The 15357-nt window shown below is 64.7% G+C and overlaps 1 protein-coding gene across 4 annotated transcripts; it reads left to right on the plus strand.

The window, feature by feature from the left end:
* Positions 1 to 35: 35 nt before the first annotated feature.
* Positions 36 to 14910, plus strand: MAP3K12 (mitogen-activated protein kinase kinase kinase 12). Of its 4 annotated transcripts, XM_054051634.1 has the most exons (14): positions 36 to 131; positions 3063 to 3435; positions 4833 to 5016; positions 6834 to 7025; positions 8006 to 8164; positions 8460 to 8618; positions 9239 to 9347; positions 10074 to 10183; positions 10289 to 10405; positions 11295 to 11432; positions 12329 to 12773; positions 13342 to 13412; positions 14053 to 14302; positions 14791 to 14910. In XM_054051634.1, the coding sequence occupies exons 2-14, from the start codon at positions 3096 to 3098 to the stop codon at positions 14881 to 14883; spliced, it is 2367 nt and encodes a 788-aa protein (XP_053907609.1). In that variant the 5' UTR covers positions 36 to 131; positions 3063 to 3095; the 3' UTR covers positions 14884 to 14910. The 4 variants fall into 4 exon arrangements, with proteins under 4 accessions (XP_053907609.1, XP_053907610.1, XP_053907611.1 ...); XM_054051635.1 differs by lacking the exons at positions 36 to 131; positions 6834 to 7025 and having other exon boundaries at positions 3033 to 3435; positions 7940 to 8164; XM_054051636.1 differs by lacking the exons at positions 36 to 131; positions 6834 to 7025 and having other exon boundaries at positions 3033 to 3435; positions 7943 to 8164.
* The last annotated feature ends 447 nt before the right edge of the window (positions 14911 to 15357 follow it).

A 15357-nucleotide genomic window follows, 5' to 3' on the forward strand; every position in this document is an offset into this window, starting at 1 on the left:
CGGGGGGGGCGGGGCTGAGCGCCGGGCGGGGCCGCTCCGTTCCGCTCCGCTCCGCTCGCCCTGACCGCGGCACCGGCCCCGGGACCGGCCCCGCCCGCCCGGCACCACCGGCACCACCGGGGCCCCCCCAGGTACCGGAGCCGCTGGCAGAGGAGGGATGGGGTGGGGGTGGGGGGGGTAGGACCAGGGATGCGGCCGGGATGCGGGTTTGGGGGGGGAGGGGGGGGCGTGCTCCGATCCCCCCGAAACGGTACCGGGGGAGGGTGGGGTGGGCACCGGGGGCGGGGATTCCATCCGCCCCCTCCACCCAACCGGTACCGGAGGGGTGGGAGGGACTGGGGGGGGTAGGACCGGGGATACCGGGGGGTGTTCCCACCCCCACAACCGGTACAGAGGGGGGGGGGGGGGGGTAGGACCGGGGATGAGTCTGAGATGCGGGGGGGGGGCGAGGTCTCACACACCCCCCTCCCCCAACCGGTACCGGAGAGGGGGGACCGAGGGGGGAGGTAGGAGCAGGGATGCGGCCGAGATGCGGGGGGGAGGAATGCTCTTCCGAAACCGGTACCGGAGGGGGGGGAGGAGGGCACCGGGGGGGGGGGGGCTGCTCTCACACCCCACCCCCCCTCAATCGGTACCGGAGGTGGAGGGGGGGGAGGGGAAGTATTCCCATCCCCGCAACCGGTACTGGGGGGGGGGGGTAGGACCAGGGATGCAACTGGGATGCAGGGGGGGGGCGAGCTCGCATCACCCCCCCTAAAACCAGGCCCGGGGGGGTGGGGGGGCGGAGATTGTATCCCCCCTAACCGGTACCGGAGATGGGGGACACTGGAGGGGAGGAAGGAACGGGGGGGGGGGGGGGAATCTACCCCTGTCTCCCCCTCAAGGGCTCGGAGGGGCCTGGGGGGTGGGCAGAGGCCTCTTGCACACGCGTGTGCCCCCCCCATGTTGGAGCGGGTCCTGCACACGCCCGGGCAGCCCCTTGCACACGTGTGACCCCCCCGTGCAGGCGGTTTCACACTCACAGGCGTGTACTCCCTTTGCACACGCGTGTGTAGCACCCCTGGGTGCCCCCCCAGCATGCATGCGCCCCCCTGCACCCGTGTGTGCCTCCTTTGCACACACGCATGCCAACCGCTTGCACAGGCGTGCACCCCCTGCGTGTGTGCACCCCTTGCACGCACATGTGCACCCCATGTTTACCCCCCAGCGTGCATGCACCCTTGTGCACACACATGTGCACCCCTGCGTGCACGCGTACCCTTTGCACGCCTGTGGGCACCCCCACGTGTGCACACTCTTGTGCCTGTGCCCCCCCTTGCACACGCTTGTGCCCTCTCACGTGTCTGTGCACCCACCGAGGGCCATGCACCCCCTTGCACACGCGTGTGCACCCCTCCAGGGCTGTACACCCTCCTGGGCCTGTGCAACCCTTGCACACATGTGTGCAGCCCGCCAGGGCCGTGCACCCCCCCTTGTCGTGTGCCGCCCTTTGCACACGCATGTGCACCTTCACGTGCCTGCAAACCCCATTGCACACACACACACGCACATGTGCACCCCTCCAGGGCTTTGCACACACGTGTGTGCATCCCCCGGGCACCCCCACCGTGTTATACTCCTTGCACACTCGTGTGAACCCTCCCGCCGTGCACATGGACCCCTTTGCACACGCGTGTGCCCCCCTCCAGGACTAAGCACCTCCCTGGCCTTGTGCAACCCTTGCACACGTGTGTGCCCCCCCTCGGGCCTCTATCCCCCCTTGCACACACCAGTGTTCCCCCCCCAAGTCGCCGTTTCCCCCGTTTCTGCCTCAGTTTCCCCACGGGGGGGGGCTCATCCCTTACCTGGATGACGTCACCGCGTGACCTGACGTCACCGGGGGGGACACTGGACACCTGGAGGGGCGGGACCTGCCCCCCCCCCCCCCGCCCCGGGTCCCTCGGGGTGAGGCCGAGCCCCGCCCCCCCCGCAGTGACTCACCCCCCCCTAATTTTAGTGATGACGTCACCCCCCGCTCCGCTGTTGCCATGGCAACACTTCCCCCCCCCCCCCCCCCAAAATATCCAGGGGACCCGGATTGCGGCTGATCCCCCCCCTCGGAACCCCCTCGGACACCACCCCCCCAGCCGTGCCTCAGTTTCCCCTCATGCAGTCACACGCTCCTGCCCCCCCCCCCCCCCCCCATTAACAGCCTCTTGCACGCGTGTGTGCACTCGGTGCACCCCTCCCACCCATGGACCCCCCCCATCCTGGTGGGGGCACCCCCACGCGTGTGCAAGGGGTGCAGGGGTGTGCAAGGGGGTGCTCCCAGGGGTGCAGGGGGTGAGGGTGCACGCAGGGCCACCCATGGGTGCAGGTGCATGCAGGGGCACCCAGGGGTGCGGGGGGCGCCCACAAAGGTGCAGGGGGTGTGGGTGCATGCAGGGGGCACCCATGGGTGCAGGGGGTGAGGGTGCATGCAGGTGGCACCTATGGGTGCAGGGGGCGCCCACAAAGGTGCAGGGGGTGTGGGTGCATGCAGGTGGCACTCATGGGTGCAAGGGGTGTGGGTGCACGCAGGGGACACCCATGGGTGTCCTGCATGGCTGCAGGGGGCGCAGGTGTATTCAGGGTGCACCTATGTGTGCAGGGGGTGCCCACAGAGGTGCAGGGGGCGTGGGTGCACGCAGGGGACACCCATGGGTGCAGGGGGTGTGGGTGCATGCACGGGACACCCATGGGTGCAGGGGTCACCCATAGCGGTGCAGGGAGTGTGGGTGCACGCAGGGGACACCCATGGGTGCAGGGGATGCCCACAGAGGTGCAGGGGGCACAGGTGCACGCAGGGGACACCCATGGGTGCAGGGGGCGCAGGTGCATTCAGGGGGCACCCATGGGTGCAGGGGGCGCAGGTGCATTCAGGGGACACCCATGGGTGCAGGGGGCGCAAGTGCACTCAGGTAGCACCCATGGGTGCAGGGGGTGTGGGTGCATTCAGGTGGCACCCATGGGTGCAGGGGGCGCAGGTGCACTCAGGTAGCACCCATGGGGTGCCCCCCGTCCCCCTGACGGCCCTCCCGCAGGCCGTGGGGCGCGGGGGGCGCGGGGTCCCCGCCATGGCCTGTTTGCACGAGACGCGGACGCCGTCGCCCTCGCTGGCGCTGGGCTCGGACGGGACCCCCGAGCAGGAGCTGACCCCCACCCAGTGCGTGCTGCGAGACGTCCTCCCCGCCGCCCCCGCCGCCCCCGCCGCGCCCCCCGAGGCCTGGCCCCGGCGGGGACCCCCCCGGCACCCCGACCTGGCTCCCGAGGCTGCCGGGCCCCTCGCGGCCGAGGCCGCTCACCTGCGCTGCCAGGCGGGGGGGGGGTTCCTCGAGGGGCTCTTCGGGTGCCTCAAACCCGTCTGGACCATGATCGGCAAAGCCTACGCCGCCGAGCACAAACACCCCCAGGAAGGTGAGGGGGGGGGGGGGGGGGGGGGGGAAACGGGGGGGGCTATGGGGCAGGGAGGGGGCTCGACGGTGAGCTAAGGGTGCGAAGGGGCACACGGGGGGGCAATGGGGCAAAGGAGGGGGCAATGGGGCACAGGAGGGGGCAATGGGGCACAGAAAGGTTCTCGGGGGTAAATAAGGGTGCAATGAGGCACAGGAGGGGGCAAATGGGGCACAGGAGGGGGCAATGGGGCACAGGAGGGTGAAATGGGGCACAGGAGGGGGCAATGGGGCACAGAAAGGTGCTCGGGGGTAAATGAGGGTGCAATGGGGCACACGGTGCAGTGGGGCACAGGAGGGTGAAATGGGGCACAGGAGGGTAAAATGGGGCACAGGAGGGGGCAGTGGGGCACAGGAGGGGGCAATGGGGCACAGAAAGGTTCTCGGGGGTAAATAAGGGTGCAATGGGGCACAGGAGGGGGCAATGGGGCACACGAGGGGGCAATGGGGCACAGAAAGGTTCTCGGGGGTAAATAAGGGTGCAATGGGGCACAGGAGGGGGCAATGGGGCAAAGGAGGGGGCAATGGGGCACAGAAAGGTGCTTGGGGGTAAATAAGGGTGCAATGGGGCACAGGGGGGTGAAATGGGGCACAGGAGGGTGCAATGGGGCACAGAAAGGTGCTCGGGGGTAAATGAGGGTGCAATGGGGCACAGGAGGGTGCAATGGGGCACACGAGCGTGCAAGGGGGCACACGAGAGTGCAGTGGGGCACAGGAGGGTGCTGTGAGACAGGGAGTGGGGCAAAAGAGGGTGCAATGGGGCCAGGAAGGTGCAAGGCATTAGCAAAGGAGCTGTGGGGCTGGGAGGGTGCTATAGGGCCGGGAGGGTGCTATAGGGCCAGGAGGGTGCTATGGGGCTGAGAGGGTGCTATGGGGTCAAGAGGGTGCTATGGGGTCAGGAGGGTGCTATGGGGCTGAGAGGGTGCTATGGGGTCAGGAGGGTGCTATGGGGCTGGGAGGGTGCTATGGGGCCAGGAGGATGCTATGGGGTCAGGAGGGTGCTATGGGGCCAGGAGGGTGCTATGGGGCCAGGAGGGTGCTATGGGGCTGGGAGGGTGCTATGGGGCTGGGAGGGTGCTATGGGGTCAGGAGGGTGCTATGGGGTCAGGAGGGTGCTATAGGGCCAGGAGGGTGCTATGGGGCTGGGAGGGTGCTATGGGGCCAGGAGGGTGCTATGGGGCCAGGAGGGTGCTATGGGGTCAGGAGGGTGCTATAGGGTCAGGAGGGTGCTATGGGGTCAGGAGGGTGCAAGAGGACAAAGAGGGACGCTCTGGGGCCAGGAAGGTCCAAGGGGCTAAAGAAAGGCGTGGGTGCTTTGGGGGTGCCCGTGGGTGGGTGCCATGGGCTTGATTGTGCCTCCAGACCCCTGGGAGGTGCCCTTTGAGGAGATCCTGGACCTCCAGTGGGTGGGCAGCGGAGCACAGGGCGCCGTCTTCCTCGGCCGCTTCCACGGCGAGGAGGTGGCCGTGAAGAAGGTGCGGGACCTCAAGGAGACCGACATCAAGCACCTACGGAAGCTGAAGCACCCCAACATCATCACCTTCAAGTGAGCGAGGGTGCTGCCAGGCAGGGCACGGCGTGGGCGTTCTTTGGGCGTGGGGACACAGGGCATGGACACGGCATGGATGTGGCATGGGGCATCGTCATGGCGTGGGGATGAGGTGTGGACGTGGCATGGAGAAACCATGGACATGGAGAAGGTTGTGGGCATGGAGAATGTCATGGGCACAGGGCGTGGACATGGCATGGACGTGGCATGGGGCATCGTCGTGGCATGGGGATGAGGTATGGACATGGCATGGGGAACACCACGGGCATGGACGTGGCGTGGGGCAACCGTGGGTGTGGAGAATGTCATGGGCACGGAGAATGTCATGGGCACAGGGCATGGACACCGTATGGGGCATGGACATGCCATGGTCATGGAGCATAGACATGGGATGGGCATGGAGATGGCATGGGCAAGCCCCAGGGGTGGGGAACACCATGAGCAGAGGGCACGGACACCGTCATGGTCATGATATGGGGCATGGCCATGGAGGACGCCATGGGCACAGGGTATGGACACGGCCCGGGCATGAAGACAGCATGAGGCATGGACTTACCGTTGGGCTTGGGGCATGGGGAACGCCATGGGCACAGGACATGGACCCAGCATGGTCCTCAGCATGAACATGGCATGGGCACAGCATGGACACGAGCATGGACACGCCATGGGCACAGGCATAAAGGCCATGGACTCGCCATGGGCATGGGGCACCAACGAGGCCCATCCATGGGAGCACCAGCACTGCATGGACCTGGGTGGGCAGCACACGGCATGGACACGGGCACTGACACGCCATGGGGAGCGCTGGCATGGCCCACGCGTGGCACGGGACAACCACACATGGGACAGGTTGGTCACCAGCAGGGCACCCTCGGGGCAGGGCAATGTGGGTGCAGATGGGTGTCCCAGTATGCCAGTGCTACTGGGTGTCTGGGTGCACATGGGCACCCACGGGTTCTCCCAGGGCTAATGAAGGGGTTTGGGTGCAGGTGGGTGCCCCAGTTGAGATGGGTGTCCCAGCCCTGGTGGTGCTCGCAGGTGCCTGAAGAGATAGATGCCGTGGTTGATGTTGGGTGCTCCAGTTGAAGTTGGGTGTCCTGGTTGATGTTGGGTGCCATGGCTGAAGTTGGGTGCTATGGTTGATGTTGGGTGCCCTGGTTGACGTTGTTGGGTGCCCTGGTTGACATTGGGTGCCATGGCTGAAGTAGGGTGCTATGGTTGATGTTGGGTGCCATGGCTGAAGTTTGGTGCCCTGGTTGATGTTGTTGGGTGCCCTGGTTGACGTTGTTGGGTGCCCTGGTTGACGTTGGGTGCCATGGCTGAAGTTAGGTGCTATGGTCGATGTTGGGTGCCCTGGTTGATGTTGGGTGCCATGGCTGATGTTGTTGGGTGCCCTAGTTGACATTGGGTGCCATGGCTGAAGTTGGGTGCTATGGTTGATGTTGGGTGCCCTGGTTGATGTTGGGTGCCCTGGTTGATGTTGTTGGGTGCCCTAGTTGATGTTGGGTGCCATGGCTGAAGTTGGGTGCTATGGCTGACGTTGGGTGCCATGGCTGAAGTTGGGTGCCATGGTTGATGTTGGGTGCCCTGGTTGATGTTGGGTGCCCTGGTTGATGTTGTTGGGTGCCCTAGTTGATGTTGGGTGCCATGGCTGAAGTTGGGTGCTATGGCTGACGTTGGGTGCCATGGCTGAAGTTGGGTGCCATGGCTGATGTTGTTGGGTGCCCTGGTTGATGCTGGCTGCTACGGTTGTCGTTGGCTGCCATGGTGGTGCCGGGTGCCGCCGGGTGCTGATGGCGCCGCTGTGCCCGCAGGGGCGTGTGCACCCAGGCCCCGTGCTACTGCATCATCATGGAGTTCTGCGCCCAGGGGCAGCTCTACGAGGTGCTGCGCGCCGGGCGCAAGGTCACCCCCTCCCTCCTGGTCGACTGGTCCATGGGCATCGCCGGCGGCATGAACTACCTGCACCTCCACAAGATCATCCACCGCGACCTCAAGTCGCCCAAGTGAGCGGGGATGAGGGGCTCGGGGAGCACCCATGGGTGCTGGGATGGGTGCTCCAGGTGGTGGTTGCCCATGGTGGGGACACGCATGTGGCGGCTGCATGATCATGGTGGTGCCATACCTGTGGTGGTGGTTGCATGCCCGAGACAGTTGCGTGCCTGTGGTGGGACCGTGTCCGTGCTGGTGATGTGTCCGTGGCAGAGCAGCGACCATGGTGGTGCCATGCGTGGTGCTTACGTGTCCATGGCAGAGCAATCACCGTTGTGGTGACGTGTATGGTCATGACGTGTCCATGGCAGAGCAATGACCATGGTGGTGATGTGTCCACAGTGGTTCCGTGTCCACAGTGGTGCCATGTTCATGGTGATGATGTAACCATGGCAGAGACAGGACCATGACCATGCTGTGCCCATGGTGATGTGATGCCCACGGATGCCCCAGTGATGTGTCCATGGCTTTGCTGTGCCCACGGCGGCACAACAACCACGGTGGTTGCATGTCCATGGTGGTTGGTGGTGGCAATGCTGTGCCCATGGCCGTGCAGTGACCATGGTGGTCCCACGCACATGGCGGTGACATGGCCATGTTGTCCATGGTCATGCGATGCCCATGACAGTTTCATGCCTTCGGCATTGCTGTACCCATGGTGATGGTCACCTTGGTGGTTGCACGTCCGTGTTGGTTGTACGTCTGTGGCAACTTCATATCTATGGTGGCTCCACGACTTTGGCCATCGCATGACTATGGTGGTGTCACGCTCATGGTGGGGCTGTGCTGGTGGTGGTGCTGTGCCCACAACAGGACCATGCTCATGGCAGTTGCATCTCCGTGGCAGGGCCACCCCATGGTGATGCCATGTCCACGATGGTGTTGTGCCTACGGTGGTGGCATGCCCGTGACCTGATGATGCTCGTAGCAGTTGCATGTCCACGGTGGTGCTGTCCTCATGTTGTTGGCGTGACACTGACCGGGTGCTCCTCAGCATGCTCATCACCTATGACGACGTGGTGAAGATCTCAGACTTCGGCACCTCCAAGGAGCTCATTGACAAGAGCACCAAGATGTCCTTTGCTGGCACCGTGGCCTGGATGGCACCTGAGGTCATCCGCAACGAGCCCGTCTCCGAGAAGGTGGACATCTGGTGAGGGCATAGAGACCGTGGGGACATTGGGGAGCCCTGGTGGCATTTGGGGGGGGGGCTTTGGGAGGCAGTGGAGTCACCGTGGGGCACAGGGGACAATAGGAACAGGGGACACGAGGAGGGACCAGGGGCAGCGAGAAGACCCTGGAGGTGCCTGGCTGTGGATGATGGGACCACGTGATGGGACCATGGGTGATGGGACCATGTGATGGGACTATGGGTGATGGGGCTGTGGATGATGGGACCACGTGATGGGACCATGGGTGATGGAGGCTGTGGGTGCCGGTGTCCCCAGGTCTTTTGGGGTGGTGCTGTGGGAGCTGCTGACGGGAGAGATCCCCTACAAGGACGTGGACTCATCTGCCATCATCTGGGGGGTGGGCAGCAACAGCCTCCACCTGCCCGTCCCCTCCGGCTGCCCCGACGGCTTCAAGGTGCTGCTGCGCCAGTGCTGGTGAGTGTGCCCACCATGGGGACACCCCACCATGGGGACACCCCACCCATGGGGACACCCCACCATAGGAATATCCCACCATGGAGACACCCCGCCATGGAGACACCCCGCCATGGGGACACGCCACCATGGGGACACCCGACCATGGGAACCTTCTACTATGAGAACAACCCGTCACGGGGTGGACTCCACCATCGAGATACCCCACCATGGGGATATCTATCATGGAGATACCCCATGGAGACACCCTGCCAAGGGATCAACCTACTGTGGAGACACCCCACCCCAGAGACACCCCAGAAACACCACGTGAACGTCCTACCACAGGGACACCCTGTGGACATCCATGCCATGGATGGGTCATGCCATGGGGACACCACCATGGACTCCCGCAGTAGGGACCACCACCACAAGGGATTGGCACCGCGGCGTGGGCAGCACAAGGGGGGACCCCTGGTCGTAGGGACTCCCACCCTGGAGGTGCTCATGGACGCCCTGGGTCAGATGCACCCCATGTGTCCTGGGCTTCTCATCCCATGGTCCCTAAAAGCCTCATTCCCCAGTGCCCCCAGTGCCCCCAGTACCCCCCCCAGCACCCAGCTCCGTGCCGCTCCACCCAGGAACAGCAAACCCCGGAACCGCCCGTCCTTCCGCCAGATCCTGCTGCACCTCGACATCGCCTCCGCCGACGTCCTCTCCACCCCTCAGGAGACCTACTTCAAATCCCAGGTACCACCACCCTGGGACACAGGATCCCAGAACCTCCGGAATCCCAGAACCTCCAGAACCCCCAGAACCTCCAGAACTTCCATAACCTCCAGAACCCCCAGAACCTCCAGGATCGCAGAACCCCAGAACCTCCAGCACCCCAGAACCTCCAGCACCCCTGAACCTCCAGAACCCTCAGAACCTCCAGAACTTCCATAACCTCCAGAACCCCCAGAACCTCCAGGATCCCAGAACTGGTGGCCGATGGCCAGTGCCCATGGTGGCCAGTGCCCATGGTGGTAGCCAATGGCCAATGCCCATGGTGGCCAATGGTCAATGCCCATGGTGGTGGCCAATGGTCAGTGCCCATGGTGGCCAGTGGTCAGTGCCCATGGTGGTAGCCAGTGGCCAATGCCCATGGTGGCCAGTGGTCAATGCCCATGGTGGTAGCCAATGGCCAATGCCCATGGTGGCTGGTGGCCAATGCCCATGGTGGCCAGTAGTCAGTGCCCATGGTGGTAGCCGATGGCCAATGCCCATGGTGGTAGCCAATGGCCAATGCCCATGGTGGCCGGTGGCCAATGCCCATGGTGGTAGCCAATGGCCAATGCCCATGGTGGCTGGTGGCCAATGCCCATGGTGGTAGCCAATGGCCAATGCCCATGGTGGCCAGTGGCCAGTGCCCATGGTGGTAGCCGATGGCCAATGCCCATGGTGGCCGGTGCCCATGGCCCCCGGTCCCCGCAGGCGGAGTGGCGGGAGGAGGTGAAGCTGCACTTTGAGAAGATCAAGTCGGAAGGGACGTGTCTGCACCGGCTGGAGGAGGAGCTCATCAACCGCCGGCGCGAGGAGCTCCGGTAGGGCCCAACAGTGCGACACGGGGTACTGGGTGTACTGGGGGCACTGGGAGATGATTGGTGCCGTGAGGTGTGTGGTGATGCCACGTGTGCTGCTGGTGCCAGGCATGCGTTGGACATCCGGGAGCATTACGAGCGCAAGTTGGAACGCGCCAACAACCTCTACATGGAGCTCAGTGCCCTCATGCTGCAGCTGGAGCTGAAGGAGAAGGAGCTGCTCAGGTGAGTGGGCGCCTCCAGCACCCAACGGCACCCCATGGCCACCCCACAGCCATGGCCAAAGCCACAGCACCCCATGGCCACCTCATGGTCATAGTCAACCTTGTATACACACACCGTGGTCACCGTAAGGTCATAATCAACTCTATCCACCCCACGGCCACCCTATGGTCATGGCCAAAGCTATGGCCACCCCATGGCCACCCCAAGGTCATAGTCAACCCTGTATCCATCCCATGGCCACCCCAAGGTCATAGTCAACCCTGTATCCACCCCATGGCCACCCCAAGGTCATAGTCAACCCTGTATCCATCCCATGGCCACCCCAAGGTCATAGTCAACCCTGTATCCATCCCATGGCCACCCCAAGGTCATAGTCAACCCTGTATCCACCCCATGGCCACCTCAAGGTCATAGTCAACCCTGTATCCATCCCATGGCCACCCCAAGGTCATAGTCAACCCTGTATCCACCCCATGGCCACCCCAAGGTCATAGTCAACCCTGTATCCACCCCATGGCCACCCCATGGTCATAGTCAACCCTGTATCCACCCCATGGCCACCTCAAGGTCATAGTCAACCCTGTATCCACCCCATGGCCCCAGCCAACCCTAGGGCCACACCAACAGCACCCTGTGGCCACCCCACGGTCATAGCCAACCCTCTCTCCATCCCACGGTTGTTCCATGGTCCATGGCCAACTCTAGATCCACCCCATGGCCAACCCTATCTCTACTCCACTGCCACAGCCTCCCCTGTAGCCACGTCCTGGCTACCCTGAGCCAATGGCCAGCCCTTACCCCGTGGCCACCACCCAAAGGCCACGTCCACCACCCCAAGGCTGTAACCACCCCATCCGATGTGCGGGTGCCCACGTGTGACCCATGGCAGGCGGGAGCAGGCGCTGGAGAAGCGCTACCCCGGGCTCTTCAAGCCACGGGCGTCACGGGGGCTCCTGCATGGCAACGCCGTCGAGACCCTCATCAAGAAGCGCAACGTCCCCCAGAAGCTTTCGCCCCACGGCAAGCGGTGCGCCTGCACCCCTCGCGGAGGGTGGACCCGGGGACCTTTGGGGTGGGGGGGTCTGGGGGTTGGAGTGGTTTGGGTTGGGACCATGGGCGTGTTGGGTCCCTCAGGGTTGGGAAGGACGTGGGTGGTTGGATGGGTTCTTGTGGGGTTTGGGGTCCCAAGACCTTGGTCCTTTGGGGTGGGGGAGTCTTGGAGGTTGGGTGTTGGGGACCTTTGGGGTGAGGTGTCCCAGAGATTGGGGACCTTTGGGGTGGGGGAGTCTTGGAGATTGGGTGTTGGGGACCTTTGGGGTGAGGTGTCCCAGAGATTGGGGACCTTTGGGGTGGGGGAGTCTTGGAGATTGGGTGTTGGGGACCTTTGGGGTGAGGTGTCCCAGAGATTGGGGACCTTTGGGGTGGGGGAGTCTTGGAGGTTGGGTGTTGGGGACCTTTGGGGTGAGGTGTCCCAGAGATTGGGGACCTTTGGGGTGGGGGGCTCTGGGGTTGGGACCATGGGTGTGTTGGGTCCCTCAGGGTTGGGAAGGACATGTGTGGGTGGGTTCTTGTGGGGTTTGGGGTCCCAAGATCTCGGTCCTTTGGGGTGGGGGAGTCTTGGAGGTTGGGTGCTGAGGACCTTTGGGGTGGGGGGGGTCTGGGAGTGGAGATCCCTGGGATCCCTTGGAGGGCCGGGATGCCTTTGGGGAGATCTTTGGAGGGGGGCTCTATGGGGTAGATTTGAGGGAGAGGTTCTGGGGGTGCAGATGCTGGGACGCCTTTGGGGGGGTCTTTCAGGGGGGCTCTGGGGGTGTAGATGCTTCTTTCGCCTGGAGTGGGTTGGGGGGGGCTGAGCCCATGGGGTCGCCCCCGGCTGGGGGGGTGGTTCCAGGGCTCTGTAGCCCCCCCCGTGTCCCCCCCCAGCCCCGACATCCTGAAGCCGGAGGTGCTGCTGCCCAAGCTGGATGCGGCCGTGGGGCAGGTGTCGGGGTGCCCCAAGGGCCCCCCCTCGCCGGGGCGCAGCCGCAGGACCAAGGGGCGCCACCACCGCAAAGGGGGAGCCCGGGGAGGCTGCGGTGACACAGGACCCGAATCCGGCCCCCCCCGAGGGCTGCCCGGGTCCCCCCAAACCACCACGGGCCCCGACCTCCTCGGGGGGACCCTGGAGGCTGGGGGGGCCCCCCAAGATGAAGTTCCTGATGTGGGGCCCAAAGGGGTGATGGGCATCCAAGGGTGCCCCCCCCCGCCCCCCCCGGCCCCCGGGGATGGGGAAAAGGAGAGCGGGGGGGGCCGGGGGGGCAAAGGGGGGGCCGGGCAGCACCTCACCCCCGCAGCCATGCTGTACCGGGCGGCCGTCACCCGCGGGCAGGTGAGCACCCCCTTTCTGGGGGGGGGCAAGGGGGGGACACAGGATCCCTGGGTCCCCTTGGGGGTGGGGGGAAATGTGGGGACAGGACCCCATGGTTGGGGGGGGGGGTGAGGGGGAAGGACCCCCTTGTCCCTTTTAGGGGGTACAACAGAGTCCCTGGGTCCCCTTGGAGGGGGGGAAAGTGTGGGGACAGGACCCCATGGTCCCTTTGTGGGGGGGGACACAGGAACCCTGGGTCACTTTGTGGGGGGGGTAGAAAGGGGGTGACAGGATCCTACGGTCCCTTTTGGGGAGCTCAGAATCCTCAGTCCCTTTTTTGGGGGGGACAAAGTCCCTGGGTCCCCTGGGGGGGGTGAAGAAGGGGGGAACAGGACCCCATGGTCACTTTGGGGGGGGGCACAGGACCCCTGGGTCTCTTCTTGGGGTGAAGGTGGGGGGTCAGCACCCCCAAGTCCATCACAGCATTGGGGGAAGGGCATGGATCCCTTCTGGGAAGAGTTCGGGGGGGTCAGGGTCCCTCCTGGGGGGCAGCAGCAGGACCCCAACTCCCCCCGTGTCCCCCCCCCAGAAGCGGGGGGTCTCGTCGGAGGAAGAGGAGGGAGAAGTGGACAGTGAGGTGGAGCTGCCACTGCGGCAGAGGTGGGCGCTGAGCCCCTACACCGAGACCTTCGTCCTGGGGGGCCCATGGGTGCTTGGACACCTGGGATGGGCGCAGGGAGCCCATGGGTGGGGGGGCGGACGCCTGGGATGAGTGGTTGGACAAATCTGATGGGTTTAAGGGGGGGTCCGTGGGTGGTTGGACACCTGGGATGGGTGCAGGGAGGTGTGTAGGGGTCCTTGGAAGCTCAGGATGGGTGCAGGGGGTTGGATGGTGGTTGGATACCTGAGATGGGATTGGAGATTCCATGGGTGCTTGGATACCTGGGATGGGTCCATGGGTGCTCAGACAACTGGGATGGGTTTGGGGTCACCCATGGGTGCCCAGGGTGGATGCAGGGAGTCCCCTTGGGTGGTTGGACACCAGGGATGGGTGCAGGGGGTCCATGGGTGGTTGGACACCAGGGATGGGTGCAGGGGGTCCATGGGTGGTTGGACATCAGGGATGGGTGCAGGGGGTCCATGGGTGGTTGGACACCAGGATGGGTGCAGGGGGTCCATGGGTGGTTGGACACCAGGGATGGGTGCAGGGGGTCCATGGCTGGTTGGACACCTAGGGTGGCCTTAGGGGAATCCATGGGTGCCTGGACCCCGGGGTCCTCACTCACCTCCCCATCGCCAGGTGGCCCCCAGGGATGACCAAGCGTCAGTCGCTGTCGACCTTCAGCTCGGAGAACTTCTCCGACGGAGACGGGGACGAGGGCCACACGAGCGAACCCTCGCACAGCGCCACCCCCGACGTGGGCAGCACCAACACCGACGAGCGCCCCGATGACCGCTCCGAGGACCTGCTCTCCCAGGGCTCCGAGATCCCCCTGGACGCAGCCCCCCCCGAGGGGCCCGGCCGCCGCCACGGGGGGCTCAGCCCCAAGGTGGGTGCTGGGGAGCACCCAGAACCCCCCCAGGGATCGGGGCAGGGGGGTCCATGGGTGCTCGGACCCCTGGGATGGGTGCTGGGGGGGGTCTCCGGCCACCACCATGGAGGGGCTCAGCCCTAAGGTGAGGTTTCCCCACTGAGGTGGATGCTGGGGAGCACCCAGAGTGCCCCCAGACAGGGGTGACGGGAGAGGAGGCCCCTAGGCCTGGGTGTTAGGGGTCCCCAAAGCCCCCCAGGACCGGGTACCATGGGGAGGGGGGATTTGGTGCGGATTTGGGGGGGGGAACCCCACAAATACCAGAGGGAGAGGGGGTATCGTGGGGAGGGCTCCACCCTACAGAAGGGAGGGGTCCAAAAAGGGGAGGCTTTGGGGACCTCCACCCCTGGTAAGAGGTCCTGGGGAGGACTTTGGGGTACACACCCTCAAGGGGGGGGTTCTGAGGAGGTTTAACCCCCCCTTTTTCTGTCCCCACCCCCTCTTAGGTCTCCGAGGACTCAGACTGCGACAGTGCGGAGCTCGACCACTCAGGCAGTGGCGAGGGCCCCCCCCGGCCCACGGCCCCCCCCGGCCTGTGACCCCCCCCACACACAGCCCCCTCTGCACCCCCCGACCCACACAGCCCCCCCCCCCACACTTGTACAGCCCCAAATATTTATATAAATATCTATCGATCTGTACAGAAACCTCCGTGCGGTCCCTGGGGGGGGAAAATGGGGAGTTATTTGGGGGGGTGGGGAGGGGTGGGGGGCACAGGGCTCAGAGGGCACAACTGGGGAGCACAAGACTGGGGAGAGGGGACACAAGGGGGACAATGGGAGGTTATGGGACACACACACACAGGGCTGGGGGGGAACTAGGACTGGTAGAACTGGGAGCACTGGACCCCCAAGGGGAAGGAAGAGAGGCCGGGGGTGGGGTGGGGAATTGCTTTCCACCCCACCCTGAGGCTCCCAAAGATCCCAGTGGGATTTTTTTAGGGTAAAGTTGGTAAAGAGGAGGGTAAAGTTGGAGGGGGAAGAGAAGGGTGGGGGGAAACTGGTTTCCATTAC

Source organism: Cuculus canorus, chromosome 29 (genome assembly GCF_017976375.1).
Source record: "Cuculus canorus isolate bCucCan1 chromosome 29, bCucCan1.pri, whole genome shotgun sequence".
Lineage (NCBI taxonomy): Eukaryota > Metazoa > Chordata > Aves > Cuculiformes > Cuculidae > Cuculus > Cuculus canorus.